The 24805-nt window shown below is 43.7% G+C and overlaps 1 protein-coding gene across 2 annotated transcripts in view; it reads right to left on the minus strand.

Moving 5' to 3' along the window:
- Positions 1 to 24805, minus strand: part of Ctnnal1 (catenin (cadherin associated protein), alpha-like 1) — a 54441-nt gene that overhangs the window by 3975 nt on the left and 25661 nt on the right. The window contains exons 5-16 of one of the 2 annotated variants that reach the window (XM_017320319.2): positions 24057 to 24146; positions 23096 to 23138; positions 22823 to 22993; positions 20269 to 20469; positions 17997 to 18083; positions 14575 to 14733; positions 12343 to 12435; positions 11365 to 11515; positions 7609 to 7646; positions 2338 to 2388; positions 2080 to 2234; positions 1272 to 1320 (exon numbers count right to left, since the gene is read on the minus strand). In XM_017320319.2, coding sequence (XP_017175808.1) covers positions 1272 to 1320; positions 2080 to 2234; positions 2338 to 2388; positions 7609 to 7646; positions 11365 to 11515; positions 12343 to 12435; positions 14575 to 14733; positions 17997 to 18083; positions 20269 to 20469; positions 22823 to 22930 — 1092 coding nt within the window. In that variant the 5' untranslated portion in view covers positions 22931 to 22993; positions 23096 to 23138; positions 24057 to 24146. The remainder of the gene's footprint in view (positions 1 to 1271; positions 1321 to 2079; positions 2235 to 2337; positions 2389 to 7608; positions 7647 to 11364; positions 11516 to 12342; positions 12436 to 14574; positions 14734 to 17996; positions 18084 to 20268; positions 20470 to 22822; positions 22994 to 23095; positions 23139 to 24056; positions 24147 to 24805) is intronic. The other variant, NM_018761.3, reaches the window with a different exon arrangement.

Raw genomic sequence — 24805 nt, forward strand, 5'->3', positions numbered from 1 at the left:
AAGTGGGACCTTACTTTTTATGATCCTCAAGTCTGAAAGAGTCATGAATCCTGGGGAATGAGGTTAGGCTAGAGATCTGCTGTTTCCACCTAACCATGACTGAATTCACCTCCAGACACATTCCACACCATATGAGCAGACCAATCCGGACTGTTAAATTTTACTATAATTTTGTCTGTTACCTTGCATTTTATAATTTGGAGAACAGATTATGGAGAGGAGAAAAAACCATGGACAGACAAGGGCAAGGGACAGTCAGGACACACTAAAGTACAGAACACGTAAGACCCCTTAAAACACCACATCAGGGGTTGCAGACAAGGCTTGACTGGGATAGCAAGAATACGTGCTGTTCTTTCAGAGAAATCAAATTCAACTCACAGAGCCACTCAGCCACAACCACCTGCAATTTCAGCTCCAGGAAATCTGACACCTTCTGACCTCTAAGGGCGCGCACGTGCACGCACACACACATGTGATTTATGAAGAAAACTAGTCCTGGTAGTAAGCTAGATCAAGAATATGGATGGAAGGGTGAACCTGGCAGTCATCAGCTTAATACCTTGTCATTGGCGGATAACATGAGCGCAAGGTGAAATGGCCCTCTGCATCTTTCCTAGCCCTAATGGGAAGCCAGCTGGCTTCCTCTTAGCTTCGGCACTGAACGATTCTCTTCCCCTCAAACCTCATCACCCACATCCTCTCGGTTCTCATAGCTTCCCTGCTGTTTCTGTTTGACAGAATGTCAGTCATTATAAAAGCACAGGAAAACTGATAACTCGCAAATCTCTGTCCATTTCCGACACTGGCCTTTGCATTCAACATGGGCAAAAGCACAGTGCTTGATTGCCACTCTCCAAACCTAATGCCCTCCCTTGGAGTACCGCACGCACCTCAGTCAATGTCATTAGCATTTATAGTGTCAGTTGAGTCAAAGCCTTTTAGAACATCGGATCATTCCACTGCTTCCCAAGGCTGCGTGGGCTCAGCACCATCACACTTGCAAACAAAGAACAGCAGGGTTCTGAAGAGATGCCCGGCCTTCCACTCCACTACGGCTCAGCACCTCATCTACATGGACGCTGCAAGGTTCATAGCATAGCTGCCGTCACACCTGTTCTGCCTCTGAAATACTCCGACCCTGCTCACCCTCCATCTGTCACCTCAATAATGCACCTACTCAAATGACACCTTACAGAAGCCTTTCCAACCACCCCAGTCACATCCTACGGGATCTTATCTCTCTGAGTACTTGTGAAAACAAAACATACCTCTAGGAAGTGAATTAAGTCCTGGGAAGTTTTCAGTGGCCCCTCTCCTCTAAAAAAGAAGAAGTTATTAAAATAAATATAAATATGAGCCTGGAAATTGGCTTATAGAACACTAATGTGTAGAGCATTGTTTTAGAGCATTCTGTATATTAACAGAACTCAATTTGTAAAGAATAACATGAACACTGATAATATTGTAACATTATTCTTAAAACGACTTTAACCATTACTCCCAAAGCTCAAGTCATATGTGTCAATTTCATAACACAAAGAGAGCCGAGGCCAGCCAGGTGGTTAGTGCGATTTGTCCTTTGCAGGCTGCTTTTATTTTGCTTCATGAATAAATATGAACTCTGATGATATGTCTCAACCAAATGCATTTTGTATGCAGTGAAAAGCGCATCGGACCCTGGCAGACTCAGCTTCAGCTTCAATGGGGCAAATATAAAATTCCAGTTCTAAATGTAGAAAATAATCATAATACCACTTGTGTTGACCAGTTTTATTCAGGAGTTTAAGCGCCACCAAGAATTAAGAACTATGGGAAACACCTTAGTGTTTCTGTCCCAGCCCACAGAGTTTGAGCTAGCCTCTGCTACGCCATGGGGTTGCTCCTCTCACGTCTCAATCTTTTCTTAACTTCGTAAAGACTTATTTATTTATGGTGCACACCTGTAGCCCCAGTACTCAGGAGCATGAGACAGGAAGGTTGCTGAAAGTTCTAGGCCAGCCTGGACTGTTGTCTGAGACCCTGTCTCAAATAGCTGAATGAGCAAGCACGTAAACAAATCAAAATGGCACTGCATACCTAGTAAATAAATACAGAGAATAGGCCATCCTGGACATATTGCGTCCATGCCGAACGATCTCGTTCTCTTCATCTTCCCATTTCTCGATTTCACAGTCAGCATCAGAGGAGAGCAATCCCAGCTTCAGCCCGAGCTTTGCTATCTTGGCTTGCTCCTAGGAACACAAACACCCGGGAATCACAGGTCTGTCCTCGGAAGGAGGGTTTCACAACTGTCTCACTATTGATACAAGACTGTTACACACCCAGAGAGCTTACCTCCGAGTCAGGTTTGTCGGGCTTTAGTGACTTCAGGTTTGCACTATTCTTCTGTGACAATAAAAAGATAGTTTTAGCATTTAATTGTGAGGCAGGTCGTCAGTAATAGAAAGCATGCCAACTTGTAAGGAACCCTAACTTTACCATTCCCAGCAGGTAATTAAATTAGGCAGTTAACTACACTTGTAAATGTTCTACTGGGTGAATTCAGGGCTATGGTTGATGTCCAATCTGCTCTTTGTGTTACCAGCTGCCCACACTTCTTTTCACAGGGTCTTTAGGGACCTCAAGGCAGAAGAATCTAAAATATTCTCAGAATCCACCAATATTGTCCTCAGAGCTCCCTGACTTCTCCGTTACAATAATATTGTATTATTAATGCAACAATAATAGTATTGTAACATTTGAATGATTCTGATGAAATGCATTTGTAAGGATGCTCCTGTTGGTTATGACTCTATAATCTAATGCCTTCAACACTTTGGATTTCAATACCCTGGTTTGCTGCTGTCACAGTGGCTAATCCTGAAGCCCGTGCTGTAAGGACCTTACACTTTGAATTTAGGATTTACTGTAAGCCAGTGCTCAGTGGTCTCCTATTTTAGAAAGAACACGTTTGTTTTCACAGAGCTATTGGGAACTAACTCATTGCATGTCCTCTAGAAGGGAAGACGCCTACCAGAGGTCACCCAGGCTGGTCCAGAAATCCCTGCTAACTCCAGCAACACAGAGGCACAATCTACCATCACTGCTTCTCTGAAATATATATTCAGACTTTCTTTGGAGATGACAGTCCACAGTGAGAATTTCTTCTACTCTCAGACATGTCAGGAGCTCCCACAGTTAGAACAGGCAGGACAAGGAGGCCAATAGAGACTGGCCAATAGCTGGAGAAGCCATTTGTCCAGTGGAAACACATATTCAAATTACACACACACACACCATTTTATATATATATATATATATATATACATATATATATATATATATATGCAAGATGTGAATTACAGCCAAATAAACATTCATGTGCCTGTCTAGCTTAAGAAAAACATCAAGATTTTTAACTTTTTGAACTTTAAGTGTGTGGGTTTTCTGCCTGCATGAATGGTCTGTGGGCCATGGGCATGCCTGGTGCCCTTGGAGGCTAGAAGAGGGCATCAGGTCCCATGGAGCTGGAGTTACAGCTGCAGTGTAGCTGCTAGGAATTGAACTCAGGTCCAGCATAACAGCAGCCAGTGCGTTTAACCACTAAGCCATCTGCTAAGCCATCCCCATAGCCTCACCACCAACCTTTCCAAGTCTATATACAGATAACCCTCAGTTTAACAAAGGGATGCATACTGAGAAGCACATCGAAGGCTGAAAATATATCAAGTCTTAAAGTGCATTTAAAAGCTACAAATACAGTCAGAACACTTCCTTGCTATGTGTGTGAGACTTGGCTCAATCATTCCCCTGCTTTGTGTGTGTGTGTGTGTGTGTGTGTGTGTGTGTGTGTGTGCATGCGCATGTGTGTGCGCATGTGTGTGCATTTAGAACAACTAGCCTATCAGTACAGTACATTGTAGCGCATCATCTGTTTCTGTCCCTCTTCATGTATCTCCCTGGAAGCTGCCACACACTGGCACTGCCCAGCACTGTGAAAGGAGATCACAGCATTTAGTGCAGGCTTGAGAAAAGATCAAAGTATGTCACTCAACATGGGTAAGCAAACGTGTATTAAGTTAGGTCCATCATTAGGCACGTGCATGTCTGTGCATGTTTGAGACAGGGAGGGAGGGAGAGGAAAGGGTCATGTGCCACCTAACAACATTTTGATTAGCAAAAGGCCAAATTTACAATGGTGGTCCCATAAAACTATGTCATCTAGGAGCTGAAGAGATGGCTCAGTGGTTAAGAGTACTTGCTGCTCTTGTAAAAGGTCTGAGTCAGTTCCCAAAACTCAGCTGGCAGCTCCAGGGAATCCAATTCCCTCTTCTGGCCTTAATGGACACCGAGTACACACATGGTGCACATTCATCCATACAGGGAAAACACTCATATACATAAAATAAACCTAAAAACAAAATTCAAGACGTCCAAGAGCATACTCTACTGCATAGTGAGTTCAAGGCCAGCCTGCAACACATGATCCCTTGCCTAAAACAAACAAACAAACATAGCACCTATCAAGGCCATGGTCATCTTAGATTATGCTAAGTACTCCTGGAATGTTCTCACAATGATAAAATCACCTATGACAAATTCCCCAGACCATGTCCCACTGTCAAGTGACAGCTTCCTGATGTATGGAAACATACACACAAGCCAGGAGTGTGTACATATACACAAACAAGAAGCATACATAACGTGAGCAAGAAGTACACACAAAAACATGCACACATACACACACACACACACACACACTCACGCACCCACCCATGCCAGCAAGCAAGCCTGTCTTTCCTTTTGTTTGCCTTGTTATGAGCAGGTACTGGTACTTCTGACCAGTTTCTCAGTCACCAGGCTTGATAAGAGCAAAGCGGCCATAATGTTTCCCTTCTGCAAGTCTCTTCTTTAAGCCTGAACCCAAACCTAGTGGTATTTACTACTGACGACAGGGGCGTCAAAGACCAGGCGCATGCGCACACACAAGCACAAGTCTTCGCTCATGAGAAATATCCTCCCATGGTCTAGCAGACCCCAAAGCAAGCTGTGAGCAAACTCAGTACCTTCTCAACTCTTTTAGGTTCTATTTAGACTTCATTCCCTAGCTCTCTCATATAAACGATTTGTGTTATATGATTTTTATTTTTACAAATTGAATTGCAAAAGTACTTAATGACTATGAAGGGAAACTGTAGAAGAGATAAACAAGCCATCTTTACAATGTGGCCATGGGCAGTGACAAACTCAGTGGGTAGAGGTCCCTGCTACCTGGCCTGACACCTGTCTGGTCCTCAGAACCCACACAGTGGGAAGAAAGAACCAACTCCTTCAGATGTCTTCTGGCCTGCACATACATACCTACCATGACCACACCACACCATCCCCACCCAGAAAAATGAAATAAATAAATAAGTAAAAATAAAAACAAAAGAGATAAAGAAAATGTGGTCAAGCTTGCCACCTAGTGGACACTATTTGGAACTGCACTTCTGTTATATAAAGCTGAAGATTTCCAAATATAAATATCAGAGGACTCTCTGGAAAAGGAGCTACAGTTCTCTAAAAATATAGTTAGCTATGCTACATTCAACTAAGGAAGTGGTTTATATTTTGAAATTCTGTTACTAAAGAATTTATTGGCCTACAGAGTTCAATAAAATCTTCCTTCCATGAAATTCACTGTACTGGAGACGGAGCTTGGGCCTGTGTAAGGAGACAAGTGCTTCAGCAGTGAGTCCGAGCAGGAGCACTCCCTACAGCAGGAGCACTCCCTCACAGAAGGAGCACTCCCTACAGCAGGAGCACTCCCTACAGCAGGAGCACTCCCTACAGCAGGAGCACTCCCTCACAGAAGGAGCACTCCCTCTCTTTTCTTGTTTTGTTGTTGTTGCTCACTTTTGTCTTGTTTTGGGAATCTGTCTTACAGGATGACATCAGATTCATGATCCTCCGGCCTCAGGCTTCCTAGTGCTGCAGGTGTGCACTTGCTGCTGTGTGATGTCTTTTCTTATCCAAAACTGTTTTATAAGAGGCCCAACGTACAGAATTTAAAACAATCAACCTATCTTTCTTTGATTAAATATAGCAATATACTAATTACTGTCATTTATTGGATTCAAGGTGGATGAAAATGGAAAAATTAGAAAAAAAACGTATACTACAAACTGTTTTGGCAATAAATTAAGACACAGATAACTATTTCTCAAAGTGATTTTGCAATCTCGTCATTGTTTTTGTTCTACCTATATTCAGTTTACAAAAGTATTTAATCTCTGAACCGTAGTGTGGATGCAAGTGACCACAGTGCCCAGAAGAGGGTGTCTGATACTCTTGGGCAGCAGTTACAGGGGGTGGTGAGCTGCCATCCATGGGTAATGGGAACCAATGTCAAGTCCTCAGTAAGAACAGTATGCACTCTTAGCCACTAAGGCATCGCCAGCCCCTGGTCCTTTTGAAAATCTGAGAATTGATTTGTCTTCTGTCCTCTTCCCTACAGCAGCCATTCCTGCTGCCGTCACTGTTCCAGGCATGAAAGTTTCACTGTCTAGCTTCTGTTACTCCTGTTACTCCCGTTACTCCCGTTACTCCTGTTACTCCCGTTACTTCTGTTACTCTTGTTACTCCCGTTACTCCTGTTACTCCCGTTACTCCTGCTACTCCCATTACTCCCGTTACTCCTGTTACTCCTGTTACTCTTGTTACTCCCATTACTCCAGTTACTCCCGTTACTCCTGTTACTCCCATTACTCTTGTTACTCCCGTTACTCCTGTTACTCCCATTACTCTTGTTACTCCCGTTACTCCTGTTACTCCCATTACTCCCGTTACTCCTGTTACTCCTGTTACTCCCGTTACTCCCGTTACTCCTGTTACTCCAATTACTCTTGTTACTGTCTTTGGATACTCGCCATGCCCTCAACCACCAGTTACTATTAATAATTATTATTTCTGTTTTCTCTTGATTCCCTTTTTATATAAGATTAAATATGTACTATCTAATAATTGCAGCTATTAGTCACAATGTGGGCAGTCTGGTTAGGATGTTATATATGTGAAATATACCACAGATTTTGAAGATTTAAGATGACAAAGAGGCTAAAAAGTTTCCCACAGCCCCATGCCGAGTGGTAAAGTGATGCTTGGCACTCACTGGGAATAAAATATGATACAAAACCAACTTTGCAAAGTTCTTTTCCTTTGCATAGTTACCTAAATTTTTTTGAGTCGTGGTCTCACTATCCAGCCTGAATGGTATTTTGACCAGGCTGTCTTCTAATTCACAGTGGCCTGCCTGCCTCTGCTCCCAAATCCTAGGATTAGAGGTAGGCAACCAAGACTGGCAATAAGTGTGTTAATATACAGAAAATAATTCCAATTACTTTGGGAATTACATCAGAAATATGGAAAAGAAAGCCACTTGCCCGTTCATAGATTCCATTATTCTCTGACCCCGCAAAGCAGAACACAAATATTAAGAGTTTAGGTCACATGTAGGCTGAATGCTGGACATATACTATCCTAGGTCTCCCCGGCTGCTGAGGGAGGGGAGTAGCAACGGATAAAGAGAGCAGAATTGAAATCCCGAAGACAGGCATTTGAAGCGTGCAGCGCTCCCGTACTCACCGTGGGCTTTGGAAGTGAAAGATGGTCGCACCTCTCTCCTACAAATAACATACATCACTTAAAAACTCTGCTGACACAGTTGTATTACTCACATTTATTTAACTTTTACAATAGCAAACAAGAAGGTTACATTAGTTGTGATAATCTAGACGGTCAATTATATATTACAGCATAACTTGGTTTGCAGACATGAGCACTATCAACACCTGCACCTCTAAGGCACCTACAACGCCAGAGCTTACACCCAAGTGAAGGGAAAATGAAAAGCAAATATGTCATTGGGATTGACTTCCATTTCCAGGCAGCCGCAATCAGAGCGATGCTTACAGCCGCCTGCCGCTCCCCAAACCAGAGTCCTCGCATCAGGACCAGCATCAGTTCCCCTTCCCTTCCTCTGTACACCAACCCATCATCTCCAACTACCACACAGTCCTCTTACTTGAGGAAAGGACAATCCCAGTGGACAAGACAGGAGAAGGAAGTGAGTGGACCAGTAACATGAAGTTGATTACAGGGAAGGCAGGCAGCCTGCAAGGTCCAGTTCACACACACACACACACACACACACACACACACACACACACACACACACACACCGCTCTATCTGTTATCTTTCTTGCTTGCAGATCAGTTTACAATAGATAATAATAGATAATAATTTTGTTTTATAAAGCTAGTCTCTGATTTTAATATAAGATTTGTAAAATAAATGTAAAAAACAAAACAATAGCATAAAGAATCAAAATTAGAAAGCCACTTTCACCCACGTTGCTACTTTCCAAATACACTTAACATTAACACATCATCACCATCACCACCATCACCACCATCATCATCATCATCGGGGTTTTTTTCTTTCTTTTTAAGGATTTATTTATATACTATGTTACAGTGCTTGCTTACATGTATTCCTATACACCAGAAGAGAGCACCAGACCTCATACATGGTTGTGAGCCACAGTGTGGTTGCTGGGAATTGAACTCAGGACCTCTGGAAGAGCAGCTGGTGCTTTTAACCACTGAGCCATCTCTCCAGCCCTATCATCGGTTTCTCAAAACAGGATTTCTTTGTATACCAGCCTTGGCAGTGGTGAGACTTGCTCTGTAGACCAGGCTGACCTCAAACTCCATGATTCCCATGCCAGCTTAGCATTAACATTTTTAGTGGTGAAAAAACAAAGACCAATTCTTTGAGTGTCCTGGTTGGATTTTTCTGGTCAATTTGATTGATACAAGTTACTTTTGGTCACAGTATTTAACACAGCAATAGAAACCGTAAGACATTTAGTGACCATCAGTATTTAATAAGTATTGTAGTTGTCAGAAAATAAAACAAATAAGTATAAATTTTTAAAGAAGATTTGAAATGCAATCACTGAGGTTTTTCATCGTTTTTGATTTGTTGTTCTTCCTTGTGTGTTAGGGAATAAACCCGGGGCCTTGCAGAAACAAAGCATGAAGCATGCAACTAAACTGCAGCCGAGCAGTACCATACAACTACCAGCAGTAAGTGCTTCTTCTTCTTCCTCTTTCTTTCTTTGTCTCTTTTTTGAAAAAGCATGTATCTACATGTGAGTGTCCATACATGGGTACATGCACTCAGGTTAGGGGACAACTTGTGGGAACCAGTGGGGACTTATAGGAATCCTTCCGCTGGGCCATCAGGCTTGGAGGTCATGTCAGCACCCCAGCTGGGCTGACAGACACCTTCTTTTCAAGGAAAATGGAGTGTACTCAGCTACAGTACAATACTGACTTTAGACTGACGTGATAACATTATTTTTTAAGACAAAGCCTCAGTGGCTCAGCTGACCTCCAACTCACCATGTAGCCCAGGATGACCCTGAGCACCGATCCTCCTGCCTCCATCCCCTGAGCACTGATTTACAAGCAGTCGCCATCACAAACCCATTACGCAATGCTGGGGTTGGAATCCAGGGCAGCGGCATGCATCCCAGCCCATGAGATGATGATATCTCGGGAACAATGTGAAAGGACTAGCCCAAGGTCACATAGTGGTGCAACAAAGAAACTCAAAAACTAACCTAAAACACATTGCAAGCATGATGTGCAAAGGAAGGGCGACTCAAAGGGCCCTGTGACGCACAGGCGTCCATTCTTAACAGTTACATTCAATTACCTCTTCCACGAAGACAGCTTACCCTCAGCTACTAAGAAGAAAACTAAACCACGGATCCAGGCTTCTGCCTAGGCCAGAGCAAGCTTCTGAAATGGATTTGGAAAGAGAGATTGGAGCAGACTTGAGCGTTTGCCAGAGCTCACTCATTCCCTTTAGGATCCATGAGAGCCAGGGTAGAGTTTAACTGCCCGACTATAAGTATGAGAGGCTGAGAAAATGTCATCCCTGGTGTCACTCAGACTCAGCTCTCGGCTCCTCCCTCACTGCGGGCACTGACATACAAACATTTTTACTTCACCATTAATAAACTCCAAAGATATTAGCTGCCTCATGGGTTACTAAGAAGATTAAATGTGATAAAATGCACATCTGGCATTTACTGAAGGGGCCAGCACAGTAAATTCTCAGTAGTCAGCAGCTACTGTCTGTGTGGCTGATGGTTGCAGCTGCATGCCTCTCTGAGTGACGACGAGTTTGTCATCCTACGTACACAGACGTCTGTGTGTGTCCTTTGAGTCCTTTTAACATTCTAATTTCTATTAGACATTTGGCCCAGCACAAGAGGGAAAAAGGTTATTCTAACTTCTTTTTTAGGCAAATAAAAAGAAGAAAAGACAGAAAGCAGTGTTGGTCAAACTCCATAGCCTAGAACTGTGAGGATCCTAGACACACAGAGAAAGGCAGCTCAGGCCCTCGGTCACGGGGATCAGCACCAGAGAGGAGCCGAGGTCATTCTACTTTCAGATGAATCTACTTTCAGATGAAGGTCACTTGCTGGCCCAGGGACATGGAAGGGGAGCAAGGAATATAGCATTCCCTAATTTTTAAGTCAACATTTATCCTATTTTTAACATTAAATATTTAAATACTCACCTCTAATAAAATATTTAATTGAATGTTATGGCATTAAATATCATTTCGTTTTTAACACTTTAACACTAACGGAAGCCATCCAAAGGATAAGTCTATGCATGGCGACAGACACACAAACATAAAGCATATGATACATAATGATAGGCAGTAAGCAAAACTGCCAGCTGACACTGACGTAAAGTGGAACAGCCAGGCCTTCCCAGACACCGTGCAGGCTACCTACACGTTGTACAAACGCCAATGAACGTCCTCACCACAGGCAATATCTCAAGTTTATGTAGTCATCAAGGAAAGAGATTCCACCCAAGCAGAAGGAAGGCATTTCAAAAGTCAAATAAGTACATTCATTTCATTATGAATTCAATATAACTAATCAGAGACTTTCTGTATTGTATAAGAGCTTTTGTACTAAAATTTTAAAAGATGCAAAGAAACAAAAGGCTGACTTGATTTCAGTAGGAAATCCAATTTAGATATTCACAGTCTAATTTTATTGATTAGCTATTAATCAACATAATAACAAAAGATAAGAACAAAACAATAATTTTGTCATTATTTCTATGGGAAACATTTTATTACAAAAATAACCCATCTAGGCTATAACAAGTTAATTAATTTTGTATCCAAGTCTTGACATGGAAAACAAAACAAAGCACTCATACAGTTATATTAATATATATCCATAAATACATACATAACTAAAAGCTGCAGTAACATGCTTCAATAAATGGACAGTTTCTCACCTCGTCTTCCTTCAAACACATCACTGATTTCCCTTAGCAGCGTCGCCATGTCACTCATCTGAGACTCCCAAGCTTCACAAAACACATCCAGGTTTTCCTTAGCGATTTTGCTAGACGGATGCAACGTCAACGTTTCAGCAGCAGAAATGATCTAAACAGGCATCAGAGGCATGCGTGTGATCTTTAAAGTCTCAGCCCTGGGAACCATTCTGGACATTAAGTCATCAGTAAGCTGATGAATTTTCACATTGCCACTTCCGGTTATCAGTCAGTATTTTAATAGCAAAATGTGCTATCTGCCTAACTTGAGATAGTTACTCTGCATCTAATAGAATCTTGTTCAAAAACTTGCATGGCCAGAAACATTGTTTTTGTTTGTATGTTTTTATTTACTAATGTTATGTGTATGTGCATGTGTGTACGTGCATGCGTGTGTACGTGCGTGCGTGTGTGTGTGTGTGTGAGTATGTGTGCATGCGCACACAAGTACAGGCACAGTCTGATGTATATGTGGAGGTTGGTTCTCTGTTCCCACCATGTGGGGCCTGGAGCTGTCACTGGCTGCTCAGCAGTCACCTTTATGTACTGAGGCATCTAGCTGCCCCTGCTTTGTTTCTTAAATCAATGTCCTTAGGAATTATTAAACTGAACTGTATTTTGTGGCTTGTTAGATACTGATATATCTTTCTTTGCAAGTATATTAATGTGACCTGCATTATAAACAGCTTCATTTAAAAGAGATATAATCTAGCATTTCAGTGAAATGTGCCAATTTCAGTTTGGCAGAAAAACCAGATGATCCAATGAAATGTCAGCCGTGTCCAGTACATCACCAACCAACTTCCAGTGACCCACTTTCTCTCTTCTTCCTCTCAGCAGATCTGGCCTCCACTGAGGCAAACCTTTCTGCTTGTTTCCTCAGTCTGCTACACAGTCAAATAACACACAACATAGAGAGGATAATGTCCATTTCCATACCTGTTGGCCAGTCACCTGAAATGTCTCCTCTGCATGTATGCACGTTATCTCAAGGGGTTCTGTGCCGGATATATGCCGCAACAATCGACATGTCTGCAAAAACCATGTCCACAGGTCACCTTCTACACCCTCATCCTTCCCATATGATTCTTATGTTTACAAACCTAAGAATGGATCTGTACAGGCCAAAGCAGGAACAAACATGGGCAGAGCATGCTGTTTCCGCTCCCTATCTGACCGAGGCAAGGCGGTCACAAGACGTGAGAACCACAGGGAACCTTTGAAAGGTCTAGCTTAGTGTGTGTGTTGCTGCATCTGCCTCCAGGGTCCCGCTGCTAAACTGACAAGTATCACAAGCTACGGCTCTCTCAGGGCTGAGACTTTTCCTCAAGATCAATATATGCACACGCCTTTCTTCTTTGAGCTAGCAATGGATTGGGTAGACTGGTTATAAAGAAGCAGAAAGCTTCCTTTAGAGAAAATTAGTAAACACCATGAGACTTAAAAGGAAACGTTTTGACTTTGTTTTATAGTTTAAAAGGTTTGTTATAGGTTTCCTAAAGTTTCTTTCTCCACGGCCATAATAATTGGTTTCTAGAAAGAGCAGAAGCAAATCTATTAAATAAAGGAAATAAATAGCCACTTTGAGAATGTTCCTCAGAGGCTTCCAGGCTGCTGTGTAGACAAGCAAAGAAGAGGAAGCCAGGCTCAATAGTAGCATCGATGACCTTTAGGATTGTTGAGCAGGGTATATGATAATATGAAGACTGTATTTGTATATGCTGTGATAGTTGGAATGAAATGGCCCCATAGGTTCATAGAGACTGGCACTATTGGAAGGTGTGGCATTGTCAGAGGAAGTGTGTCTCTAGGGACAGACTTTGAAGTCTCAGAAGCTCAAGCCAGGCCTCGTGTGTTTCACTCTCTTTTCCTGCTGCCTATGGATCAAGATGTAGAACTCTCAGCTCCTTCTCCAGCATTATGTCTACCTGCACGCTGCCATGCTTCCAGCCATGATGATAATGGACTAAACCTCTGAAACTATAAGACAGCCGAAATTAAATGTTGTCCTTATAAGAGTTGCCATGATCATGGTGTCTGTTCACAGCAGTAAAACCCTAACTGAGACACAATGGCCAAGACTGATCTCACACATGCATGCATGATTAAGGGTTTTCTGTTTTCTTTTCTTTCTTTCTTCCTTTCTTCCTTTCTTTCTTTCTTTCTTTCTTTCTTTCTTTCTTTCTTTCTTTCTTTCTTCCTTCCTTCCTTCCTTCCTTCTTCTTCTTCCTCTTCTTCCTCTTCCTCTTCTTCTTCTTCTTCTTCTTCCTCTTCTTCTTCCTCTTCCTCTTCCTCTTCCTCTTCCTCTTCTTCTTCTTCTTCTTCTTCTTCTTCTTCTTCTTCTTCTTCTTCTCCTTCTTCTCTTCCTTTTTTTTTTAAACTAGCAGATCCATGGTAACATTTTTAATGAGTTAAGATCAGCTGGAATTTGGGGGGTGGGTGGGTAAGGGGGACTTTTGGTATAGCATTGGAAATGTAAATGAGCTAAATACCTAATAAAAAATGGAAAAAAAAAAATCAGCTGGAATTATAATTATACAGCAAGTGCCAGGTGACTCCCTGGGTTGGGGCAGAGTGGGAGAGTTCAGGAAGGGTCAGAGGTCTTCTCATTGTCCTCCTCCCTTCTCCACTCAGCTTTCTGCCTTGGGTAGCTAACTTGGGTTTGCCATAGCTGTGTTTGGACAGAGGAAAGGAAAGAGAAGTTCTTTCCTTTACTGGGTCACCCTGGGCCATCAATGTGCTTAGTTCACAGACTTCCAGGTTCTGCCTCCCCCACCAACTTGCCCTGGCTCTGTAATCACGGGCTCCCCCACAACTGTCTATGCAACACTGAGCCCAGCTCTCTTGCTAAGCACTTGTCACGGCATGCTAGCTTCAGACTCAAACAGAAACAGCGTTACTCCACTGCACCCCAGAGCCCAGTCTGAGAAAACAAAGAAAGGAATACTTAAAAATATATTTTATGGTTCTAGTACATTTTATTGTTTTGTTTTAGAGGCTAAACTATTGTCAGAACAGGGTAGACGTGTGTTATACCTTACAGATTCCAAAGAGAAGAGAAGGCAATACTCAGATGGGCAGTTAGTCAAAAACATGTGCTAATATTCTCTCCATAACTTTGCTATCATATGGTGAACCACAGTTTGTTTAATAAGCAAATCTATTACTCACCTCCACAAGCTGTTCTTTCTGCTCAGAGAGTTTACAGGCATACTCAGCCAAAGCTTCCAAATTTCCTTCTACTCCAGTAACTTTTAATGCTTTTAAAACCACATGATCAGCATGGAATTTTAACAGGTCGGCTGCCAGCTGCATGGCTGTACAATGGAGCTGAAGGAGACAGAAAGGCATCAGAGCAGGAAAGGAGACAAAAAAACGTTCATGACCCAGCAGCCGAGAAGAGCCCCAGTGACTACAGAAGAGAACCCCCACAGCGCTGAGGCGGAGCAGCCCCTGTGGTCACAGGAGAAGGCCTGGGATGCAGGGAAACATGGAACTCCTTCCAGCAGCCGGGTGTGTGGAGGACGAGCCCTGGCCACTCAGTGGAGGAGGAGCCTGGCCTCTGCACTCTGCCAGCCAGGCCTCTCCCACACAGCCTCTCTCCCTGTGGAACATGCTTCTGCTATTGATAAAGATGGTGAGAAGTGGGGCAGAATTAAGAGTTTACTGCTCAAGAGCTGGAGAGATGGCTCAGCTATGCAGAGGGCTGTCTGCTCCTCCAGAGGTTCTGGGTTGGATTCCCAGCAGCCACGTGGCAGCTCACAACCACCTGTAACTGCAGTCCCAGGGGATCTTTCACCATCTTCTGGCCACTTTGAGCACTAAGCATACACTTGGAGTCTAGATATACATGAAGGCCATACAGCCACAGACAGAAAAACTTAAAAATTTTCAATGTTAAATAAAACTTTAGTGTTCAGACTACTACAAGGAATATCTAACAGAGGGCCATATCATCAGCAGGTTTAAGGGGACAGTAATACAGCTCAAGCAAGGCCTAAATTTAATTGCCAGTATTGAATAAATAAAGAAAACAAAAACAAAAGGCAACAGTTGGGGTGAACAGCTCACCAATATGTAAAGGGTCTCAGTCTAATTTACAGCATTTAAGAATATCACTGTGGGGCTGGAGAGATGGCTCAGTGGGTAAGAGCACCTGACTGCTCTTCCGAAGGTTCGGAGTTCAAATCCCAGCAACCACATGGTGGCTCACAACCATCTGTAACGAGATCTGACTCCCTCTTCTGGAGTGTCTGAAGACAGCTACAGTGTACTTACATATAATAAATAAATAAATAAATAAATAAATAAATAAGTAAATAAGTAAATAAGTAAATAAATAAATCTTTTAAAAAAAAAGAATATCACTGTGTGTGTGTGTGTGTGTGTGTGTGTGTGTAAGTTACATGGCAGGTGGTTTGGGATTTGTTCAAAAAAATAAAATAAAAGGGACATTACTTTCAAGAAAACCTGACTATGAATTAAACCTGGTAGAATGAATCAATTTCTTTTCTCATTGAAGTAACCGGATGTCAATTCAAGTGATAGGATAGGACTTTGTATAAAATAAACAGTGGAGCTGTCTGCATTTATCAACCAAGTCAGAATAATCACAGCCAAAAAGGCACTAAACTACTTTCCTGTGTGTCACAGAAGGATTTTAAAGGACCTAATTCAACCAGCCGGGCCTTAGAGAATATCTAACACCACGTCTTTGTGCAACTTGTCCACAGCGGCTGAGTGACTTGCCAAGGTCTTATAGCTCTTAGGAAGGCAGTGAGGACAACTCATTAGCAACAAAAGAGGAAGAAGCCAGAACAAATACCCTGTTCCTGTCCGCGCTGTCCGAGGGCAGCTTTTCCCACCCTTAGATTAAAAGACTACGGCTGACGTGGTAAGGAGACGAAGCCTGTAGGGAAGTCTAGGGTCACCAAGGGTCTCACGCAGCACTCACAGCTGAGCAGCTCAACAGTTAATTAAATCTTAATATGAGGAAATCACACTGTCGGGGAAATCACATCCTTCTGCACTTAACAGGAAACGTAAAGGAAGTCTCAATAGATCTGTCAGTCTCTGGTTAAAATGTGAAACACACCACCCACGTACAGTGCAGAAACAAATACCCAGAACCCAGTCTCACTCTCCAGAGACTTGGACCCGCTTCAAAAGCACAAAGAAATAAACAAAGCAGAGATAAGGGTAAGGAGAGGTTTTTGTGAGGAGGATCAGGGAGGGACAGTTTGACATGGGAGTTGCAGTATTGAGGTGTAGGGAACAGAACTTCTGAAAAGAAAAAAAAAACTCTAAAAAGCATCCATGAGAGAGAAGGTCAGAGTACTATCTCTACAGTACGAAGCCATAGTGTGGCTTTGTCTGTTACTGGCCTAATGCTCAATGGTAGAGCACTTCCCTAGTATGCCTAAGGCTCTATTCCTAGATCTCCAAAAACAAACAACAACAACCGGCTCCAGACTGTGACACATAGGGTACAGGTCACAGAAAACTGTCCTTCCCCAACTTCCTATCTTCCCTCTTTGTGCCTCAGCGGGGCAAAAATCGGTATCAGCAGCCACAGCCCAAAATGGCAAAGGAAAGAGACCCTGGGCTCTGTAAGTCGTAGCAGGGCTGGGGTGCTGGGCAGTCCTACAGCCGCATGGAAAACGAGATGCCAACTCTGGAAGGAACCTTCAGGGTCTTTTACTGAGAACAACCGAGGACTTGGACATCTGCACAAAGGGCCAGACAGCAGGCATGGAGGCTTTGCAGGCACAGAGGCAGTGAGGCTGCCCAGCTGTGGGACACAGACAGAGAACAGTATATATACTACACACAAATATCCAGTGTGTCCCCAGTCAGGGCTGATAAAACCGGACGGCCGTGAGGCAGCGTGAGCAAGGCTGACGGAGAAGTGACCTCAGGACTTGCAATTCTGCGTGCCCAAGTCAGTCATGGGTGAATGCACTTGCCTCCAGAACAAGGAAATCTCCTCAACTCAAGGATGTTTGTTAAAAACAAAAATCAACTTTCACTTCAATGAGGCATAATTTATACACAAAATGCTCCCACTTTAAAGGTACAGTTTGATGGGTTTTGCAGATATGTAAGTCATAGAACTACCTCCACAGTCAATGTTTCAAACATCTCCATAGATTCAGAAAAGCCACCTCTGCCCCTTTGTAGTAAATACCTCAAATGAAGCCACTGATCTGACTCCCGCCCTTGAGAATTAGTGCTTCCCCACCTAGAGTTGTTTTCTCAGTTAGAGCACATGCCTGCTCACTCTTCTGTACCGGGTTCTTCACTCCGTGTGTGGTGTAGTCTGGGATTCATCTTACCGCTGTGCTGCTGGGCAGTATCAGGTAGAGCTCTCTTAAGGTGTCTATCGGTCCCCAGCTATTGTGACTAAGGCTGCTATGCCTACTCCTGTGAGAGCTTTGAGAGTAATAGTGTCAGTGAGTGGCGACTTCACACTAGTACCCAAGGGAAAGTCAAGTGTTGTGTAGGAGCACACTGATGTGCAGGCGCTTGGCATGTATCCTACAGCTCCTACAGCTCCTACGGCATGAGGGAAGCTACGGGGTCAGACTCCTTACTTCTCTCCTCAGCTCGTCCAGGCTGTGGCTGATCTTCAGAACTGTGAGTTCCAGCTCCTCGGCGGCGCTCTTTGTCTTCCTGCTTTGCTGGAATTTTGAAAAGTATACACGTAGGTCACTTTACCTTTTTAATCTGTTACTCCCAATCAAACTGTCACTATAAATTATAGTGCATTTTAATACCATTTGACAATAATAAAAGTGTTCTTGTTTCTTTTGTGGTGCTACTCATAAAGCTACGTGTTCTACCACTGAGGTACATTCCCAGACCTGGTAGAACTATTTCTTCAATGCATCTTTTTAAGGTCACAGTAGAAAATAGAATTTTAGTTATTTCATTGTATTTTCCACAGTAACTATAAACAAGTGAATTTTCAGAACCAAATTATCTTTAATAATTTGGGTCTAAAATTAAACTCTTTTACTTTTTACCTAAATATCCACCCTTTTGGGTTGTTTTGGTTTGTTTGTTTGCTTGCTTTTTTTTTTTTTTTCTTTGAGACAGGGTTTCTCTGTGTAGCCCTGGCTGTCCTGAAACTCACTCTGTAGACCAGGCTGGCTTTGAACTCAGAAATTCACCTGCCTCTGCCTCCCAAGTGCTGGGATTAAAGGCATGGACCACCACGGCCCAGCCACCCATTTGTTTTTAGCATAGCTGAATACCAAAATTCTATTTCTAAGGAGCTACACAAGCCTTTCTTTCTCAGGGAACCCCCAGATCACCCAATCTAAGTCAGGCTCCTTCCTCTCCTACTCTTTTTCTCCAATTAATTACTGCAGCTCAGAACCACATACTTATGGTTTTTAGTTCTTCTTTGTTTAAGGTCTACCTTTCCTGCTGAGACTATGCAAGTCACAGGTATTCAGGTCTCTGCAGACCAGCGTCAATCCCAATGCCTTCTGGGAGCCTTCGAGACCTTTCCCAACTCCAACTTCACTCTCTGTACTGCCCTCTGCATGGGATCTTTCAAGAAACTTAAGACAGTTTCTTTGTGTCCTTGTCTCACCTCCTCCCGAATTTTTCTATACTGTAAGTCAAGGTGGACAGGGTAGAGTCCGGGCCCCTGGCAGGGGAAAGGCATTCAGTCGCAACTGTAGGAGAAGTGAGAGGGAACACTTGTAGCACACAGACACAGGAGCCGAGAGCTCTGGGATGTGTGCAGTGTGAGATGTGGAGCTGGTAGTAATAAAATCGCATCTCCAACCTGAGTATTTCATCACAAGAAACTTAGTATTCTGTGTTGAGCTTAGGAGTCATCACTAAAGCAATCTCCTCTTCATACTACAGGGCACATACAGAATCCAAAGGCAAAGCACTGCTCACAACTCTTATCCCATGATAGGGCAGGACTCCCAGATAATGTGTACTGTAGGAAATATCCCCCAAACCTGAGCTTTCTCTCTACTCTTTATATAAGGTGCCAAAACATGCCTTGGACCTCTGTCCCCCAACCCCCTTTCTGCAATCTACTGCTATAAGACTTAGGACAGCTGGGCAGTGGTAGTGCACGCCTTTAATCCCAGCACTTGGGAGGCAGAAGCAGGTGGACTTCTGAGTTTGAGACCAGCCTGGTCTACAAAGTGAGTTCCAGGATAGCCAGGGCTACACAGAGAAACCCTGTCTCAAAAAAAAAAACAAAAACAAAAACAACAACAACAACAACAACAAAGACTTGGGACAAACTTCCTGTGTTGTAACACCTCTGTAGCTTTCACCCACCCTCCTTGAGCAGTCTCCCATATTGAGAGTAATCTACCCAGGCCTCTTAAGTGGCTGCTGGCTGCTGTAGTGCAGGAGTCTGAAAGTGCTAGACTTTTATTCGCCATCGGGGTCTACCCTGATCTTCATTCATCTAGACCTCAATGAGCATTCTAAAGCAAGTCTGTAAATCAGCTGTGCTTGGAGTTAAACAGTGCACAGCAGAATAGCACCAGCAGCAAACGCATGTCTCGAGGACCTCCAAAAGGTTCATCCTCTACTCTCCTCACTAAAGAAGATTTGGGAGAGGAATTTTCCAGAAGTGAGTTTGGCAGAAGAATGGGGAGAAGAGGGAAACTATAGATGGTGGGGATGGCACAGACTGCAGCCTGGCCAAAAGGAGAATGAGCAGCCTGAACACAGCGTGTGCCGTAAGTTTCGCCCACTGGAATGGCATCAAGGGATAAGGCATGCTTGTCATGCACTGACCCAATTCATAGTCCTTCCACCCCTCTCTGATCATTAGGTGGAAATCTACTGCCTAAGATTTCCTCTAAGGAGCACAGCTCTTACGGTTTGCATCCACACGGAAAGGAGCTGCTGCAGCTCTGTCCTCGCCTGAGAAGACAGCTCCAAGATCCGTTCCCTGTGCTCGTGGCTGGTGTAGGCAGAATCAGTGAAGTCCTCCACATGCTCCAAGACGGCCTCCAATGCGGCAGAAAGGTTCTCTTTGGACTCAAAGCAAACATTCTCCCGAAGAGCTTCAATATTCACCTGAGAGCAAAAGGCCACGCATCCATGTGAGTATCCCTAAAATGGGCTACAAGTCCTAACCATGTCCTGAGACGTGCTGGCAAGTCTTAGGAAGACTGCAGCTGCACCCAATGGTCACTATCATCTCCAGGCAGCTGGGAGGGCACTTTGTTCAGGAGTCAGCAGTGGCTATGCAAGGCCTTGTTTCAAGAACTGTTAATATAATGACCTTCCCAGGAGATCATACTAAGGCATAAAAATTGCTAGTGTGTAGAACTGAATACAAACAACAAACCAGCCTCTGCCAATAAAGAAATTGCTCAGGGCAAAATCCCAAGGAGGTTTGCACTCAAATGGGAAAGTGCGCTGAATGTAATAATAAAATCTTTTAAAATGATATGGATGGTAAGTAAGAAACAGGCAATGATGACTGAGATTTTAAATAATTGAAACCTAAAAGTTAATCATGTACAATTCACATCATTTATTATTTTTTGGTTTAGACCCAATGTGTATGTGTGTGTGTGTGTGTGTGTGTGGGTGTGTGTGTGTGCATGTATGTGTGTGTGCATGTATGTGTGTGTGCATGTATGTGTGTGTGTGTGCATGTGTGTGTGTGTGCATGTATGTGTGTGTATATGTTTGTATGTGTATGTTTAAACAGCAACTTAATGAAGTTATACTGACCATTTTAAGGCTATTAAGCTGTTTACATAGACATATCTACTTATTTACAATAAGTGAAGAACAGAAGAAAGTATTAAATTTCTCTCTACAGATTACTTTCTCCATCAAAAAGAAACTGGTGCCCAGCGTGGTGGTGCACGCCTTTAATCCCAGCACTCAGGAGGCAGAGGCAGGCGGATTTCTGAGTTCGAGGCCAGCCTGGTCTACAGAGTGAGTTCCAGGACAGCCAGATCTACACAAAGAAACCCTGTCTCGAAAAACCAAAAAAAAAAAAAAAGAAAGAAAGAAAGAAAGAAAGAAAGAAAGAAAGAAAGAAAGAAAGAAAGAAACTGGTATCAAGGCAGGCATAGTGTTCCATGCCTGTAATGCCAGCAGTTATAAGGCTGAGGCAGGAGGATTGCAGTTTGAGATCAGCCTGAGCAACATTGCTGGGTCCAATGGTGGGAGCACCTCCTCAGGCAATGGTCAGCAAAGAGAACAATTTGCTCCACTGCTTTCTTTCAGTCCCTCTTCTGATCTCAGTCTTCATACAAGGTCAAGGTGCAGTGAGACAGAAAGAAAATGATGACCATCTTAGCCCTGCTTTTTAATGGGTACGAAACCCTTAGCATAATTAGGTAACTTTGCAGGGCCTTGGTTTTCCCATCTTGAAAATAAGGGCACTGTACTAGATAGTGCCGTAGGGCCCTCCTGATGAGAGGTCAGACTTCCTGGCATCAGATCTCAGCTCTGGTACTGAGGCAGCAAGGCCATCTCATCTCTGTCTCTCGGTCTCCCTAACGGCACCCGGAAGAGAATAGCAACGGTTCCTGTGCGGATTCCAGGAGTCCACACTCTGAAAGCACAAAACTGGCACAGAGCGAGCACTCCAAATGTCAGTAGAATTTACTGTAGAGCTATAATGTTGGTGCTATTGCTCAGCTTCGATGTGTGGACCCTATCACCCAGGAAGAGCAGGGTCCCAGAAGAGACCGTATGCTGCTCAGAAGCATCACAGATGGTTCTACACAGAGGAATCTATCTAAACCAAGAGCTGTGCAGGGCTGCTGCTGTCAGCAAAGACCTGTGTTGTCTGTCAACACAATCCTGAGCCCGTATTGCTCACTGTTGGGTTTTCCAGAGTGGCATTACATTAAAGAAATATGTTTGACTTTTTTTTTTTAAATATGTGTATAAGTGATTTGCCTATATGTACATATGTGTACCATGTGCCTGTGGAGGCCAAATACGGAGGCCAAATACGGCATCAGATGGCCTGGAACTGGAGTTTCAGGCAGCTGTGAGCTGCCATGGGGGTGATAGCAAATGCTCTGCAAGAGCAGCCCATGCTCTCAACCACCGAGCCATCCTTCACCCCTTGAGATGCATTGCTTTCTGTGACGTGCTACTCTAATCTCTTTTTAAATTATGTGTATGGTGCAGGAGGGGGAGGGGCACCTGAGTATGGGTACCAGGGAAACTAAGAGTATGTCAGATTCCCTGGGGTTACATGCAATTGTGAGCCAACTGATATAGGTACTAGGAACATAACTTTGACACTCTTTGAAAGCATCCAGCACTCTCAACCACTGAGCCATCCCTCCAGCCCCAAGATGAACCACTCTAAATCATTACACAGAATACTATACATAATGATGCTCCCTTCAATGAGAAAGGAAAACAAGCCAAACCTACTCTTTATTCTTACCTTCAACTCTTTAATCCCAGTAAAAATGCTGACAGATGAGCTGTCGGTCTCTCCGCTGAGTCTGCAGTCAGTCACGATCTCCGTGACCTTCTCCAGGGCCACTCTCATCCGGTCAAACACTCCTTCTTTGTTTGTGTGGGCTGACTCACAGCTGGGATGCCTGAGACATGTCTTTCAGAACAGTTGAGGTTTTTATTTTAATAACAACTTGTACCACAACACATTAAAAATTGTACAGAGAACATGCTAGGCTAATAAAAATGTTTTTTTTACCCAAGTTTCCTGGGCCCCTGGCTCCCCCAGCCGCCTCTCCTCACTAGTGTGGAAGCAGGATGAGTAAAAGTGACAGAAAAGTTAGGTGAGTGACCAGAGAGTAAAGTTGCATCTTCAAACATCAACAGTACGGTCATCTTAATTACAGGGATGGAAAAACCCGACGCCGTTATCAAGATCCAAACTGTCTTATACAAGCTGTCTCACACCAGCAAGAACCAGAAAGGAGTGGGGGAAACTGGATGAGGTACCAGATGACAGTGGCTGCATCTTTCACTTTTAAAACAGGCTGTAAAGAAAGACGTAATCTAGGTTCTAGATCCAAAGAGAACGTTCTGCCTCTGCTGTTGTGGCTTCGCTAATCCCAGCACATCAGTAAATACTTGCAGAAGAAAAAGCAATTCTCTACAAACTCACGTGGAGCCATTTACCAGATCGTCCCTGAAATGTACCAATTGCTGGAAACACGCACTCCTGGCCCATCATTTTATAAAAGTAGAAACAGAAAGGAGAGGCCGTGCATTCATGGGAGGAATCAATGGAGGCTGCATGCCGCACACTCCACCGCTTCTGTTTAACCAAGCATGCCTTGCCCGGCTCTCACTAGATTATGCGGCCTGCCAAGCTTGCAGAGAGTGGCTGTGCCAGGCAGCTCTGTTCACAGTACTCCATCCACTCTCTTCTGCTTAGACCAGGCTGGCTTCGAACTCAGAAATCCACCTGCCTCTGCCTCCCGAGTGCTGGGATTAAAGGCGTGCGCCACCACGCCCGGCTTTAAGTTACTGTTTTCATCTCTTCAAAAATACCAAAGAGGGCTGGGGTGAGGCTCTCTGGTCGGGTACATGCTTAGCAGAAAAAGAAAAAGAACAGATGAAACAGAACTGGAAAGCTCCCACATTGGATGCGTTTGCCCAACCATTTCTTACCACTGACTGATGTGGGCGACACCAAAGGCTCTTACCTTTGAGGCTGTAAGGAGCATCATCGTACCCTTTTCAAGCACAGCCCTCGCCACAGCCATTCTGGCCTTTTTCTTCTCATCTTTCAAATCCTAGAGATGAAATCACATCACTGGGTAGTCTAAGAACATGCAAGCAACTTGATCTTTTGAAAAGCCATTCACTCATCAATAATAATGTTCAGAAGGCCCAGTCACACCAGTCGCACCAGTCACACCAGTCACACCAGTCACACCGTTCAGAAAGGATCTGAGAATGGTTCCTGACCTGTCTGTGCTTTGGTGAAGACAGTCACACTCTTCACCCCCAGCTTCACTCTCTGAGGTCACTGACCTGCAGTCCATGTGTCTGTGTTACTGTCTGTCTCCTCCCACACCCTCTAAAACAGAGGTTCTGGGGACAGAGGCTTTGTATGTACTGTTAAATCCCCAGTGTCCAGTGACTAAGTTATGAGAATCTGCTGGGTATGAGGAAAGAAGCTGGATAATGCGATGGCTATGTTCAGCATATTCTGGCCAAATTAAGAAAGAAAGGGCTTAGCCAGGCAGTGATGGTGCACGCCTTTAATCCCAGCACTCAGGAGGCAGAGGCAGGTTGATTTCTGAGATCGAGGCCAGCCTGGTCTACAAAGTGAGTTCCAGGACAGCCAGGGCTATACAGAGAAACCCTGTCTCAAAAAACCAAAAAAAAAAAAAAAAAAAAGAAAGAAAGAAAGAAAGAAAGAAAGAAAGGAAAAGGAAAAGGAAAGGAA

This window comes from Mus musculus, chromosome 4 (genome assembly GCF_000001635.26).
Source record: "Mus musculus strain C57BL/6J chromosome 4, GRCm38.p6 C57BL/6J".
NCBI classification, from domain to species: Eukaryota; Metazoa; Chordata; class Mammalia; order Rodentia; family Muridae; genus Mus; species Mus musculus.